General features: G+C 32.3%; 1 protein-coding gene across 4 annotated transcripts; it reads left to right on the top strand.

The window, feature by feature from the left end:
• The first annotated feature begins 210 nt into the window (after window positions 1-210).
• Window positions 211-16,324, top strand: LOC106665076. 4 transcript variants are annotated; one of them, XM_014391256.2, is made up of 11 exons: window positions 211-319; window positions 370-507; window positions 2,857-2,993; window positions 3,318-3,563; window positions 3,794-3,924; window positions 5,876-6,041; window positions 6,118-6,197; window positions 6,298-6,460; window positions 6,514-6,609; window positions 6,982-7,056; window positions 16,009-16,324. In XM_014391256.2, the coding sequence occupies exons 3-11, from the start codon at window positions 2,862-2,864 to the stop codon at window positions 16,213-16,215; spliced, it is 1,296 nt and encodes a 431-aa protein (XP_014246742.1). In that variant the 5' UTR covers window positions 211-319; window positions 370-507; window positions 2,857-2,861; the 3' UTR covers window positions 16,216-16,324. The 4 variants fall into 4 exon arrangements, with proteins under 4 accessions (XP_014246742.1, XP_024081640.1, XP_014246745.1 ...); XM_024225872.1 differs by having other exon boundaries at window positions 217-507; XM_014391258.2 differs by lacking the exon at window positions 370-507 and having other exon boundaries at window positions 228-319.
• Window positions 16,325-16,534: the final 210 nt, after the last annotated feature.

Raw genomic sequence — 16,534 nt, 5'->3', positions numbered from 1 at the left:
ATTTTGTACTGTGACTATCGTATGTCTAGATTTGTATTTTAGTTTGATGAAAGAAGATTTTACCGAAATGTAACATGGTGTTTGGTGTGTTTATGTAGTTTAATTCACAAAATTATACAGAAAACCGTCTAATTGTTCTATTTATTAGTCGTATAGGACGAAATTAAGACAAAAGGTGGGGAATCGATTTCAACAAACGCATGCGCTACCTGCCAACAGCCGAACAGGCACTCATGCAGGCTAATCTCAATTCTCAGTCTGCTTGAGGGATGTGCCTGAACGATCCTGTCCTTCCAACAACCTGGTTCCTTATAAACTGGTTGGTGACATAAGATCCCCCTTATCGTACCTGACAGTTTTCAATTTTAGAAAGTCCACGTTGGATTTGATTTGACATTGAATTGCTATAAGAACAGCAGATCCGACGCAACAATCCAAAAACCAACAGGGGCCTATTTTATCTTAATATCTCATAACAAATGTCTCCATAAATATTTTAGGCTTAAGGTAAATACTAAATTTACTAAAAAATATTATTTGTATATTTTCAAAAGACCATTTTCTAAAAATTAGATTGCACTTCTAACACGATTTAACTCTCATGAAGCCTGGCATGTCAATATGGATTGACTGTAATTATCCAATTATTGAAAATTTCAGTGACATGGGTAATACATTAAAGATATTGCAGGCTTTCATCCTTAAAAAATCACTTTTTTTATATATTAATAATTTTTTTTATAAATAAAAAAATATTTTAATGTAATAAAGTCATTAGGCTTAGTAAATCCATTAAAAGGAGGAAAAAATATCTTTGATTTAAAGTTCTGTAATGAAGAGTCTGCTTTGTGTCATACTGAAAGGGAAGATTCACCAGAGCAACACAGAGGACACAAGACATTCAATCAATAAATACCCAACCCACGGTCCATTTGCCTTTTTGTCCAAATTCCAACCGGACAGATAATAATTTCTCATATTACATTTAAGAGAAACATACTATATTCTCTGCATTTGTGATCTGGTCTGTAATCAATTTGTGGAACAGTTGTTAAAAGGAAAAAAAGAACTATTTGACAACATTCCACATCATCTAATACTTCAAAGATCATACTCAAGACAACAGCCTCTTATTAAATTTTATTGGTCAAATTAAGCGCATTCTTATCGCTGGGTAAATAAAATCTTCAAACTGTTTTTACAAAATCATACTGCTTCTATTGCTAAGTGCTAACTTATATTTAAGCATAACATTACTGTAAAAATTTCTACCTATACCGTTTTGAATTTTATCATTAAAAAAAAAGGCTAAAAGTAACAATATTTTATGTTTTGAAATGACCTTTCATAAAAACACGCTGAACTAGCATCGGCCACATATTGGGTCTTTACTGACAGGTTTGACAACCCAGTGACTTTTACGACACTCAGCCTCAACAAAAACACCTAAGACTCATAAGTTGTACGATGTACCATTTATTAAAATATGATCAAAAAGGGTCAGGAGTATATGAAGTTGTTAAAAGAAAAAAAAGAAGGACTATTTGACTACATTCCACATCATCTAATACTTCAAAGATCATACTCAAGATAACAGCCTCATCTTAAATTTTATTGGTCAAATTAAGCGCATTCTTATCGCTGGGTAAATAAAATCTTCAAACTTTTTTTAAACAAAATCCTACTGTTTCTATTGCTAAGTGCTAACTTATATTTAAGCATAACATTACTGTAAAAATTTCTACCTATACAGGTTTGAATTTTATTATTAAAAAAAAAAGGCTAAAAGTAACAATATTTTATTATATATATATATATACAGGGTGAATTGCTACTCGTGCTACAAACTTCTCCAGTAGATTCTTGGCTTTTTATCGTACCTTCATCTTCTTATTGAAAAATTAACGGGGATTTCAACGGTGCTTATAGATTTTAAGAGAAATGTTTAGATTAAAAGATATCACGATTTTCCGACGCCAGGACGTGATATCTTTCAAAATCGATAAAAAGCGAAATTACTCTGAAATGGTTGAGAATCGGACCATGGACAATATGAACTTTTTTGTTCATTTTAGGGTCAAGAATCTACTGGTGAAGTTTGTAGCACGAGTAGCAATTCACCCTGTATATATATAATATATTAATATATTATATTATATTAAAAACACGCTGAACTAGCATCGGCCACATATTGGGTCTTTACTGACAGGTTTGACAACCCAGTGACTTTTACGACATTCAGCCTCAACAAAAACACCTAAGACTCATAAGTTGTACGATGTACCATTTATTAAAATATGATCAAAAAGGGTCAGGAGTATATGAAGTTGTTAAAAGAAAAAAAAGAAGGACTATTTGACTACATTCCACATCATCTAATACTTCAAAGATCATACTCAAGATAACAGCCTCATCTTAAATTTTATTGGTCAAATTAAGCGCATTCTTATCGCTGGGTAAATAAAATCTTCAAACTTTTTTTAAACAAAATCCTACTGTTTCTATTGCTAAGTGCTAACTTATATTTAAGCATAACATTACTGTAAAAATTTCTACCTATACCGTTTTGAATTTTATCATTAAAAAAAAAGGCTAAAAGTAACAATATTTTATGTTTTGAAATGACCTTTCATAAAAACACGCTGAACTAGCATCGGCCACATATTGGGTCTTTACTGACAGGTTTGACAACCCAGTGACTTTTACAACATTCAGCCTCAACAAAAACACCTAAGACTCATAAGTTGTACGATGTACCGTTTATTAAAATATGATCAAAAAGGGTCGGGAGTATATGAATTTTCTTATCAGTTTTAACAAAATTATGTGTATAATTTTATTTCAACTCGTCACTAGGTTAAATGGAGAAAAGTCAGAGCTTGAAGCGGAGGGACAGCAGTGGAAGCGATGCTTCTACAAGTCGAATACCTGTATCTTATACACCGTCGCTTTCTAGGAAACAGAGGCCTAAATTAGAAAGACACCAAAGCTTGGTAATGCTCTTTTATTTTAATGTTTAGCATGTTTTAGTATGAATTTATTTCCTTACAGATCAACTAACCATAGGCAATCTTACTTCATCATTTAAAACAGCAAAACTCTTACTTTAAGATATAAATATTAACAATGTTCTCATACTGTTTTTTAAAGTTATTTTATATGAATATTAACTAAGGGTATGAATTTCTGATAGAGGTCAAATTTGTCATGCGACTTTCTTGCTAACATTTTTATTTTAAATTTAAATACATACATAATAAGGAAAAAACAAAACTTGTTTGCCTACATTTTTGGATTTATTGGTTAATTTTTGTTAGCAATGCTTGTCTTCAAACTCAAGAGGCCGAAGCCCCAAATATGACGACGATAATGAGTCTTTAAGGAGTGGTTTCAGCGGCTGTAGCAACGTTTCACAATGCGACCATGCTCATTTCGCCAGAAACGGAACAACGTACAGCGGCCGGTCGAAAAAATTCATCGTTCACTGTTCACCCACACACTTGGACTCGGACAAATATTTGACCCCGACCCAGAGAGCAAATGCAACAATCAAAAGGCTTCAGGTATATTGTAAAAATAAAAGTGCAGCAATAAAAAAAAAAGGATTACAGTTATATGTAACTTTTATGTAATTCTAACTGCATGAGTTGTTAATGACCTCAGTGAAGGGTAACTACATCCTTCTTTTGTTCCAGCCAATTTAACCAGAGTTATGCTTCTATTAGAAATATAACAGTTCCTATTTTTTTTTCTTAAAAAAAAAGATTAAATTCTAATCAAATCTTCTTCATAGTCCATGTTACAAGAATCTCAGGCCGACATCGCTGAAAAGGAAAATGAGATTGCCAGGCTGACTAAAGAACTGGTGGAACTGAGGCTGGTTAAAACCGAGGAATTATCAAATGGCCATTCTCCTGGTGGGGGGTAACTAACTTAATAACGTAGCTATTAGCGTAAAAACTTTCAACTCAATTTTATGTGTGCTAACTTAAAATTTTTTCATTTATTTTCTTTCTCTTTTTTAATTTTTGGGAAACCCATGTGTCTACTAAAACTTAATTTTGCAATTTAATTGCCAACTATAGAACATTATAACTATTGAAGTTACTAATTTATTTAAAAAGTTATTGCTAATAAAAAAATAAATAAAAATTAATATGTGAAACAGTAACTGCTTAGAAAAAAAGTGTGAGAAACAAAGTTATTTTACCTTTGAAATAAACAATGATGTGAAATGCAGTCAAAAACTTTTTAAATTTTATTTGTCACACAATTAGAAATTTTAGAAAGACAAGTAAAATAAAGAAAGACTAGTTATTTTTCCAGGTAACCAGAAAAGTTCATGTGGTTTTTCATTTGTTATTGCTTTAATACTGTTAATAAACATTCTATTTACATAGGAGGATCAGAGTTTACATCATGTAATACCTAGAGGATAATGTGTCAGTTTATAAAGAAATGTCTTGAACAGTTCACTTATAAATTATAATTTATAACTACACTATAAACACTATACATTATTAATGTGTTAATTATAACACTAATATTATAAATTATTTTCTTTCTCAGGGCTCCAAAACTCATATTTTGTACCATTGTATAAATTTAAGCCCGGTACTAGGGGGCAGTTAGTAAAATTTGCACTACTTTCGGTGATGAAACAATATGAGTTGCATTGCTTAAAAGTACTTTAAAAAATTCGCTTCTGGGTAATAAGTGGATTGAAGATGAACGACAGTCTGCTAGACCTTCAGTCTTGAATTGAGGGTAGCTATCGACTTTGATTCAAGTCAAACATGTCAATAGCTTGCTAGAGTGTACAACGTGGAAGCTGAGGAAATAAATTGACCTACAGTAACAAGCTTCTTAGCGATTCTCTTAGTGTTCTTAAAATTTGCCTTTCATAGCTTCCATGGCACAAAGTTAAGTTTTTTCGTCACACGTGTCTAAAAACAGATCCTGTACAGTTGCACCAGGGGTTTGTACTAAATGGCCCTGTCTTATTGATGTGAAAACCAAATATTCACCAATGACCAATCTGATGCTTTATGGTGGAGTAAGGCAAGCATTGTGTACTATAAACTCCTGCCACTTGGCCAGACCATTATCGCAAAAATCTACTCAAACCAACTGCAACGGGTGTCTCTTCCCCAGAAACAGCCTGCTCTACTAAACAGAAAAGGTATTTTTTCACCAGAACATGAGACATACAGCCAGAATGAAAAAATGAGGTGACAACGAATGTTGGTATGGGAAGTCATACCACACCCAAAGTACTTTCCAGACCTGGCCCCATTTGACTTTCACCTTTCCTTATCAATGGATATTTGGAATCGGTAGTACCAAATGATGGAAAATGAACTGAATTTATTTTTTAAATCCCAGGATCCAAACTTTTATTAGGAGGGCAGTACTGGATTAGTAAGCAGGCTAGGCATTACTCATTAAGGTTATAGACCCAATGAAGACCTTCCATGAATAAAATATTCTAAAGTAATTTTAATTGCAACAAGGATTAAACTGTTAAAGCTGCATGAATTTATATGGTTGCCTGTTCTGTTTGAATTTAATGCATCTTAACTTTAATAGGTAAACAAATTTAAACAAGTATCTTTTTTGACTTTTGTTTATGCGTTATTTGAAATCAGACTGTAATAAATGCTGAATTAGCTTGAAAAGCATTTAATTAAAAAATAAATAAACTAGTAATCGTTTGAAAGTAAATAAATAAAAAATGTTAATTTGTAATTCATAATAAAAGTTTTGCTCTTATTCCAATTAATATAGTCAATTATTGCTATATTTCGGCTAAGCAAATATGGATTGCTCTGTTTATGTTAATTTTGAACCATTTATGATACATTTTCAATTTTAGGGAACTGAGATTAACCATAGATCCAGTAGGAAGGCAAACTCTAGAGACAACGTCATGTTCCCTTGCAGATTCTGGTCATTTTGAAGAGCTGAGCCTGAGTCCCCATCCCTCACCACGGAATGCACCTAACGGTGTGCAGGAAAATGTAAAAAGAACTCAGAACTTGGTTAGATTATTGTTAATTAAATTGAATGCTCACTTTAAGTAGTATGATTTTTAATTTGAAAATTTTTTTATTTCAGGTACATTCCACGCCAGAAACGTTTAATAATAGTAGTAGAATTGATTTGTTGGTTCACAGGCTTGCAGAGGCTAATGATAGGTAATTCTGAAAATATATTTACATAAATCTAATGAAATTTGTTTATGATTTTGCATGTTGTTCAAAATATTTTTATACATCTTTTCTTTTCATTTTTTAGGTACTATGAAATGAAGCCACAATATGAAGGGCTGAAAAAACAACTTGAAGAATTGCAGCAGTCTAAGGACGAAATTGAAAAGAAATTCACTGAGAGTGAGGAAAGGCATAAATCCACGTATCTACAGTTATTCAACAAAGGACAAGAGGCGGCAATATTTCAAGTATATTTTACATCGTTTGACGATGAATCTCCTCTAATAATACAATATTTTAGGTCGATGACATGACTGATGGGCCTAGCAAAGCTGAAAACCTTCCTAAACTGCTGAAAGAGCTTGAAGTCACTAAATCGGAGCTTGAAAGTGTTAAGGTATAATGAACTTTCACAATTTAAAAAATATACATTTTTATTTATTTTGATGTTGTACATTGATATTTAAATTCAATACAATATTTAATTAGTACTGATTTTTTTGCACAAGCTAAAATTAATTTTGATCCAGCCGTTTGTCCCCCTAGTTACGTTTTTGATCAAATTTCATTTTTAATTTTGAAAGTATAAAAGGTAGTGCGTTTAAATTAAAACAATGCTCATATTTAAATAAAAGTATTAACTTTTCTGAAAGAAGAAAAATCATACTTCCTTTTATATCAAATATTATTCAGTTTGTTGTTTTCCCCGTACTAACATTGGGAATTTTTGTTTTGGGTGGGATTTTTTTTTTTTTTTTGTACATCACAGGATGTAGATTTCTGGAAGACGCACGGGTCGTTAAGTGGAAAGGAGGCTGTTTCTATCTGGAACCTTTGCCGAAAGGTTTGTATCCAAAGTGAAAAAAGACAACAATCAAATGACAAGAAGTTAGCACGCAAAGAACGATGTTTGCTTTATACCTGGCACTCACATTTGTAATAATAAATCCACCCCTCTGCATGAAATGCCTTGGTTTCTCTTGTTTTCATGTCGTAGTGTTTTAATTTAACCAGTCCGGTTTTACTTATTCACTCCGTAGGAATTTAAATTATATTTATATTGAACGCCTGGTCTTCAAGGTGATTAAAACAAAATAAAAATAATTATTCGTAATAATTTAAATAATTTAAAGTTTATGAGAATGTAATTAAATATATTTCTAAGTGTTGAATAATGATAAGGGAAGTAACTAACAAAGCGAGGCTAGGGACATGAGATCTCCGAGTTTAATGAAACCTTTTTTTTAAATAATAGGTCGAAAAATAGGAAGCTCTGTGAGACTGTTCTTTTCAATGAGTTTAGAGCAAAAAAAGTTATTTTTTTTTTAAATAAGGTTTTTCTGGTTTTGTTGTGCATGTATTTCAAGGGTATTATGTATTAGTTGATATGCTTTTTCCTTTAGGATAAGAAAATAATAAGTAGGAGCATATTAAACGAATGAGATCAAATATATAAAAAGTTACAAAAACCACGAGACGTGTTCTGTAAAATATGTCAGAATAGAAGTGAACAATACAACAACAAGAATAAACAAATTTTCATTGTAATAAAAAATAGACATTTTTGGACTGTTTCCCTGGGGACAGTTTTTTCTACTGATGTCCGGTGTTCCACCTAAAAGTTTATAACTCCTCTGAACCGTATTCTAAATGAACATACGACTGTTGGAAAAGTGATTATTTCTTCTTTCAGGCTATGTCAGCAACATTAAGGTATAATGCTCAAACATTTTATTTTATTTCTCCAGGTTTCAATATATTTACAGAGGCAATGTTTGTGCCATTATGTGTTTTATAGCATTCTAAACCCCCAGTAAAGTTTCCATTAGATCTAAAAAATAAATATTTAAACCAACTTAGCTATGTCGTTTAGTTACAAATTATGTATTTCAGTATCAACAATACCAAACACAATTTAACATAGTGAACGAGCAACTAAATAGGTTAATTTTAGCAAGAAACAAAATTTATATTTGTTCTTTTGTACCTTTGCTCAAAATTTTTTTAATTTTGGACTGACTTTGGACAAACTTTGGAATGACTCCACCAAAAACTATTGTGGTTTGAGACCTACACTTAATGGCACAAGCGTAGCCTCCATAAATAAATTAGAATCAGAAATACAAAATGAAGTATTTTTGTTGATTTCATCCTTATGAATCCTTGAAATCTAAAAGTCATTGACATAGGCAGAAAAAAGAATAGGTTTTCCACTGGTTGAATGCTATTGAATTTAGATAAAACCGAGAAGAGTTACGAATTTTAAAGTGGAAATCTGAACACCAAAGGAAAAAATACACCCAGCTAATACTGTCTAAAAATATCTATTTTTAGATTGCCAGAAAAATTTGTATTTAAGCTCTTTAAAGAATTTAAAGGTTGCTTAAATATATCCAAATTTGACCTACTTTCGGAAGGATCTTTTCATTATTGTGTAATGTTTTATTTATCTTCTCTCAATTAAGAAGAATAATTGTTTGTAATAATCTTACTTATTATCTTCTCATCACACACTGCAAAGGCAGAAAAACTTAATTAAAAAAACAAAACAAAAAAAAAGCATGTAAATCACTTTTAAAACAATTCTTGTCATCTAATATTTTTTCACCTATTATAAAAAAAGTTTATTAAAATTGGTGATCTCGCATCTGTAATCTCTTGTAAATAAAGTAAACCCTGTTGTATATGTTAAAATAATTTATGGGAAGTGACAATGGATGCTGTCATAATTTTCAGAAATCTGCTGTGCAGGGATTGTTTGGTCTAACAGTTTTCTCATGAACACTGGATAATAATGTATGGTCTTGAAGAAAAAGCAAATTCACTTGTTACTACCAAGCTTTCGACCTATTTTAAAGTCATCTCAAGGCAAAAAAAATTTAAATATGTCTACAGATTGACATATTTAAGTTTTTTAAAGTTAGTTAAATTTCTTTGAAGGACGACTCAGTAAAAAACTTAGCCTGTAAAAACTTAAATAAGTCAATCTGTAGTCATATTTAAGATTGTTCTGCCTTGATGATGACCTTAAAATAAGTCAAAAACTTGGCAGTAACAACTGAATTTGCTTTCTTCTTCATAAAAACTAAAAAGTCATTAAAAAAAACCCTAACCATCCTCAAGACCAAACATTGATCCAGTATTCGTGAAAGAAAAATGGTCTCTATTTCTAACATTAAATAACAAGCGTTCATACAAATCCAGTATGTTTTTGTTTTTAAACTGTTACTGAATTTTTTGTTCGTAATTACTTTTTAACAGTTACGAATTTGATTAAAGTTTAAAGGAATGGACTTATATGGCGACTTTATAAATATATTTTTCTTTGTCTGTGAAGTTCAACTGGAATACAAGTTCCAGTACACTTTATATAATTTATCACTCAACTTATGTTTATTTTGGGGTTTGTGGTCTCTTGCACACATCTAATTAGAATAAATTACTACTACTTAAAAAATAAAACATGCACTCTTGGCAAAAGATATCCTTATTAATAATTACAAATTCCATTTTATAAACAAAATTTATTCTAAATGTAATTTGTGCACCGTAAGCTCTATTAAGGTGTCACATTTTCTTTTAATCTTTATTACAGGTGACACTAAGCAAACTTTTTTAAGATAAGAGAAGCCCAAAATATTGCACGTTAAAAAAATAAAATAAAAAGTAATAAAAAATAAAATTCATGCTAACAGATGTAACCTAAATTGTTTCCATGAATGATTTAAAACAAAATTGTATAAACGATAAAATTTTGAACCTAAAATGGTAATAACTGCATTAATCCTTCTAACAAACCTTGAATGCTTTTTTCTCTTTAACTTGTAATATTTTTTATTTTTAAATTTTATTTATTTATTTTTTTATTTGGAAACAGTCTGATAAACCCACGAATTTTTATTATAAACAGCTAGCTAGTTCTTGTTTTTTCCTTTTTAATTAAAACTTTAAAGAAGTTTTGGTGTTTATAAATAACAAATTATTTTACTAATAATCGCATGTTTGATTTCTTTTAAAAACCATTTAGTCTATTCTTAGGTTTTAGATTGCAATTATCGTAATTTTTTTTTAGATTTTTCTTAGAAATCTATTTTGCTTTCTGATTATGTAAATTGTACATCAGAATCTTTTTATTTTTTTGTATTGCTTCTTTTCGTTTCAAATTTAGACGTTCAAAGGACACTGTGAAGTAATGATAGAAACAGCCTCTAAATTGGTATGTTAATTTATTTTTGTCTGCCAAATTTAAATCCCAAGGTTAAATTTTTGTAATAAGGGTAAGTCGATATTTTCTTTTTAATCGTTTTGCTTTGCTGTATCATATTAAACCTCACCTTTTTATTTTGGGCTTCAAATTTAATAAATTATAAAACAAAAACCAATGTACATTTTGTAAATATGCATGTTGTTAATTACACAATTTTTAAAAAATGTAATATATAGAATATTTTTGCTGTTGTTGATCTGTTGCATCATGAATAAATTGATCGTGATTTATTATCAATTTCTGAATAGAAATGTTAGAAAAATGATAAATTACTGCATAATAGTAGCCACTTGCTGAATTCATTTATATTACATTTAATTTGATGTAATATAGTCTTTTATATCGGGCTTTTAGATACATTAGAGCTAGACTAAGTCGTAGTAGCTGTAATTTTATTAGACGAGATAATTATAAATGTTGATTATATGACCTTAAGGTCTGGTTTCTTGGTTAGTTCAGGGTTTGAAGAAAAAAAATCAAAACTGCTATTATGTGTCAAACAAAGGGTGTGACCTCATACCTCATGATAAACTGTTCAAAAAATTGTCTAATCTAGGAGAAAGTAAATTGGACAGAATAAATAAAAACTGTACAAGTCTACCAGAATTAGTATAGAATCCTATCAGATCCGATTAACATCACTAAGGGAATTTTGCAGGGTGAAAAGCTAAGCCCACTCTTTTTATCACTTTTTTGTCAGATATAATTAAATTCTTTCATAACCATAGTGCAGAAGGCATTAGTGTTAACAATATGGCAGATCTAATGATAATGTTAGTTACCAAAAAGCAGGGTTTGTGCTCTCCGAGAACTGCAGCCTTCTGGCTTATTGTACCGACTAGTTCAGTGCAATTGACTTAATCCTTAGAATTATTAGGTCATTGACTGTCGCTGCCTTTTTTTAATTTTTGTTTATTTATTTTTATTTGTTTGTCTTCATTGAGCCGTTGCTTTGCATTTGAAGATGGTACGGGTGGCTGTTAACTGGAACCAAATACTCAGAACCTATGGGAAAACTACACTAGTATCTTCCAAGCTGAGGTTCATGTAATCGAAAGATGTACCCAATTCAATCTGAATAAAGAGTACAAAAACAAGAAGAATAGCTATCATGTCAGATATCCAAGCAGCCATCAAAGTGCTAAGTCCAAACACCATTAGCTCAAAGATGGCGCTGAGTTGCAAAACCAACAAATTAGGTATGCAAAACAAAGTCATCTGCTAGGTTCCAGGACATGTAGGAGTAGAAGGCAACGAGAAAGCAGATGCCTTTGGAAGGAGAGGGTTAATACCGCTGATAGGACCCGAGCCCTTCAGTGGCATAGGAATGCACTCTATCAATGAGCATCTCAGACAGAAGGATAAAAAGAAAATGAGGGAACAATGGAACTCGCTCATTGGACACAAACAGTCCAAGAACCTGTTTGTCGTTCCACCAGTGGATTCTCTTTTTGTTGGTGTAGGTGGTTTGAGGGCAGGCTTCATGATATGAGTTTATTATAACTTCTTATATTTGCGTAGAATGTAACGTGTAATGTGTTAGCTCAATATCGTGGGTATTTTTAATGTTAGCCATTGTAGTTGATGTATTTCCCCCAGTAACTCGCCGTATTTCTCCCAATTTGTGTTTCGGGGGTTTCAACCCACATTACATGTTTTACCCAATAATGTGCTTTCCATGTAGGTTGATGGTCTGAGTTTGATATAAATCAATTCACTAATCCAGTTTGTAGTACAGCGAGTAGCAAAGGTAATATCAATAATTTCTTGTCTTCAGTTAGTTACAAATGTCAGTTCAGAGCCTTTATTAACAATACTAAGATTGCTAGTACAAATTCTAAAAGCTTCTCACCTCTTTTGTTGGTGTTTTTGCTGTTTCATACCTCATTGTGCGAGTTAGCATCGGCTCCAATGATTAGCTACTTTGCCTGCAGTATTGTATCAAGCCATCAGTTTCCTTTGTCGGTAGAGGTCCTATTGAGTCATAGGGCATGTAGGTTGAGGCTATCATCATATTCGTCCTGACTCCTTCCTTTATATATTTAATCTAATTACTGTTTTGTCCCTGGAACAGAGCTCGTAAGTGAAAAGACATGGTAGTTCATTTTTAATTGAAATGCATGTTCTTATGCTTTGTTGCGTGTGGTTATATATGATTTTTCTTCCCTTACCTCCCAATCCAGCTACTCTACTTTTTACTAGCCAGGGTTTCTTAAGGGCTACAATTGATGATGTACTCCTTGGCCACATGAGAAGCATTTGTTGCAGCTTTACTGTCCTGTAGGTTGCTTGAAGCACCCTCAGCATCAGTTTTTACTGCTTTTTTCATGACCCTTAGGGTTATCATTGCAAAGCCAAGATGCAGTTTTAAGTTGGCTTTGCTTAGAGCCCTAAAGGATTTCTATACAAGTTAGACACAAGTGTTAGACCTTTACTTTCTATTCTCTGACTAATGACCCTCCATACCTGAGTTTTGCGATTTAATCAGCCCAAGAATAGTGGCAGTGTTCGTAGCACCAATATGGCCACTCTAGAGGTTTTTTTATAAACCCTGATGTAGGCCCCCTACAGAAGGTGGATAAGAGGTACAGTTTCCATAAGCCATTCCTTGGCAGTTTGGTTCTTGCAGGAAAGCCGCTTTTTGAATGTACTGTAACTGATCCTTTGGAATTTTTGCACCTCCAAACCTCCGCTATGATGGCCCACTGGAGGCCCTGCTCTGTTAGGCTGTTAACTCTTTGTCCAGGTATTCTTCCAATACAAAGCGATTTTTAGCGCTTTGAGGCCTTGCTGATAGGTCTCATTGCCCTTCCAGCCTACTATGTTGATGGGGGTTTGGTTTATTCCACATCATTGGGGCTGGATTGTGAGATTAGAGTAGGGATTGAGGTAGGAAGAGGGGTAAGGTGTGGGCATAGGGTTTAGGAGGTGACAGGACCAGGTCCAGTTCCTCCGTACTCCTCTTGATTAACAATGGGTACAATGTGAAAGTGCAAAGTCATATTAGAGACATAGTATCACAAATCTCCTAATGAAGGTGTAGCCATAACTGCGTATTCATAGAAGGATCTGCCGCTGTGGTTGGAACACTAGATGTGAATGTACAAAAAACAATGTGCCTGTTCAGAAATCAGGATCGGTTAGACTGAAAAGACCTCTACGCTACAATGATATACCCCTGGTAGTTTCTTTTTTTATCCACTAGAAAATTAAGAAAAACAGCGTAAAACTGTCATGAAGAGTAATGTTAGAATCCCTATAGTTTTAAGTATATTTGTTTCCTACAAATCTTAAAAATGGGATTTTAAAAATGAATTGTTCAAAACATTGGTTCGTTCAGTTCTGCTGTATGGGGGACAGATCTGGGCTCCATGTTTTGCAGATGAAGTTGTAAAGGTACAGCTAAGGTTCCTAAAAACCTTGCTATATTTACCAAAAAATTGTTGTAGTGCCTGAGAGACCGTTTCCTACCCTTAAAAGTCACTATTTTTGACCAAATTCTGGGTAAAGTTGCTCTCCCTCCCTGATGATCCTATCCAGAAACATTGTTAAGTAGTCTAGTCTGACATATGGAAAACAAAAATATTTCATTTAATTGGGTACAAACACTAAAACAAAACAAAAATCTCAAGATGATTGCTGCCCGATGTATTTGTGGGTATCACAAAGTGCGGCTACAGTATTAAAAAAAATCAGATTCAATTATAAAATTTGAAAATAACTCATTTGTATTATCATTATTAATTTGAATTAATTGTTCAGAAACATCTCAAATACTGTAAAGATATTTATTTAATTTGAATATAAATAAATTATGCTTTTTATTTAAGGTCTTGATTGTAATAAAAAGCTAGTGTAGCAAGTGGGATTCGAACCCACGAACTTTGGCTCATTATGCCGCTGGTCTAACCACTTGAGACTCCACTCAGACACCAACTCCTCATCTCACTCTACAACCTTTTGAATTTTCCCTCTTTTTGCCAGTTCAAATGCCATATAATCAGGATTCAATTCTGACTTATGAAGTCAGGGAGCTGTTAACGAAGGGATTACTTATTTAATTAATATATTAATATATGTATGTTTACAATGTTAATTATTTAATTAATTATTCTTTTTATCCAAGGTCTTGGTTGAGATGAAAAGGTAGTGTCATGAGTGGGATTCGAACTAAGCTTGTCGAAGCTGATGGACATGGGTTCGAATCCTGCTCGTGACACTAACTTTTTCATCTCAACCAAGACCTTAGATAAAAAAGTATAATTGATATGGTAAATTATAACTGCAAAACATATATGGATAATATAAGAATTTTAGAAAGGGAATATATTGGGAAAAGAATATTTTCAATAGCTCAAGTGGTTAGAGCAGTGGTGTATTGAGCCGAAGGTCGTGGGCTTGAATATTAGCTTTTTCACCTAAACCAAGATCTAAAAAGTATAATTAATTAAAATAATTAATATGATCATTTATGACTGCTAAATACATATATGGATTAATTTAGATTAGAAGATTAGAATGATCAACCATCCAGTGACCAATACCCTACATTGTATTCCATAAATTCTCTCAAGATGGTCTTTGCCTCACTTGTTTTAATAGAGTAAAGGCTGATATGTTGCATTTTTTGTTGACTGTCCTTTTTTCAAATAAAAAAATATTTCCCACCGAACTCTATTCATGAAAAATTGTTATCTCAATTCCATACTAATTTACTGAGCAGAAAGCCAATGAAAAAACTTAAACCTTTACTTAATTGATTCTCTTCAAAAATCGAAAGATAAAATTTGCTTGCTATAACTGAATTAAAGATTGATATTGTGTGCTTCACTCGCAGGTTTGTCGAATTACTCAAACGTGTTTCGGCACTTTGTACTTGACTGAAGGCACGATGCCAAAATGCGTTTGAGTAATTTAAAAAACCTGCAAGTGAAGACAGACCCAATAAGTGGCCCGTGCCTGTTCAGCATAAAATAAAGATATTAGGTTTATGTTTATTTGTCTCTGGAATTCTCTTCTTTATGCAGTATAAATCTCATGATATTTTGTACAAATTTCTCTCGAAGTCAAATTGGCAGACAAATTATCATTATTAAACAAATTTTCCTCGCCTCTAAAAAACAAAATTTACCTAAAAAGAAAAAAAAATTATACATTGTAACTACTGTACTCAAACTATGTACCCAACTTCATTTTGTACAAGACTCTAATTCTTAAACAAAATAAAGATTAAGGTTACATGGCAAGCTTTCGCCTGAAGAGGATGATCTTATAAAGGTCTTCGCAAGTAATTGCAAGGCTTTTTTTCATCAAACCCTGGCTAAACCAGATCTCCAAATCATATACTACCCGTGATTGATCAATTTAGGCCATAAGTAGATAACATGTGATTAAGGCAAATCCATTAAAAGAAGTAGTAAAGGAAAAACTAATTGTTTTACGAATGCTATTCCTTTCAAAATTCAATTATATTACACTTATATTTGTAATAAATTAACCTTTTGTTTTACACTAATAAAAATATTTCAGACCATGTACAGGAGGCTGTTGGAAAGTAATAAATCCAAGGGTGAACAGGAGGCGGAAGTGACGCTCAAGTTTCTTAAATCAGCGTTTTATTATTTCCTGACTGATAAGGAGAACACGACAGGCCACTTGGCTGCCATACAGAGCATCCTTGGCTTCACTCCAGACGAAAAACAAGCGATTGAAAAAGCTTCCTATGGGTGGAAGTAGAAATTTCCTCTTGTGATTTTTGTTTCCTTGACGTGTTTATGTTACCATGAGGCCTAGTGCCAAGTGTTCCTTCTCCGAGTGATTTGAATTATTGGTTTGTAAAAAAAAATATATTTTTTAGTATAGCTCATAAATTACTACTATTTGAAATATTAGGTGTTGTGTAATGTGGAAGCTGTTAAAACATCTTCTTATGCTTTCTTTTATTTTCTATAAATTCATTAGCTATACTGATAAGTTTGGGTTGTTAAGTCCGTCCAAAAACGGTGTTTAAATTTGTACTGAGGATGTCAGGATGCCAAGTATATTGCCTTAATAT

Source organism: Cimex lectularius, unplaced genomic scaffold (genome assembly GCF_000648675.2).
Source record: "Cimex lectularius strain Harlan isolate CLEC.00 unplaced genomic scaffold, Clec_2.1 scaffold32, whole genome shotgun sequence".
Lineage (NCBI taxonomy): Eukaryota > Metazoa > Arthropoda > Insecta > Hemiptera > Cimicidae > Cimex > Cimex lectularius.
The sequence above is the reverse complement of the archived record's forward strand: the minus strand, read 5'-3'. Positions and strand labels throughout refer to the sequence as shown.

Excerpts from the sequence above, each read along its gene's own strand:
- LOC106665076 (XM_014391256.2), top strand. The coding sequence starts at position 2,862 with ATGGAGAAAAGTCAGAGCTTGAAGCGGAGGGACAGCAGTGGAAGCGAT. Across the intron at positions 6,198-6,297 it reads CTTGCAGAGGCTAATGATAG|GTACTATGAAATGAAGCCAC; the intron begins GTAATTCTGAAA and ends TTCATTTTTTAG. Across the intron at positions 6,610-6,981 it reads CGGAGCTTGAAAGTGTTAAG|GATGTAGATTTCTGGAAGAC; the intron begins GTATAATGAACT and ends TGTACATCACAG.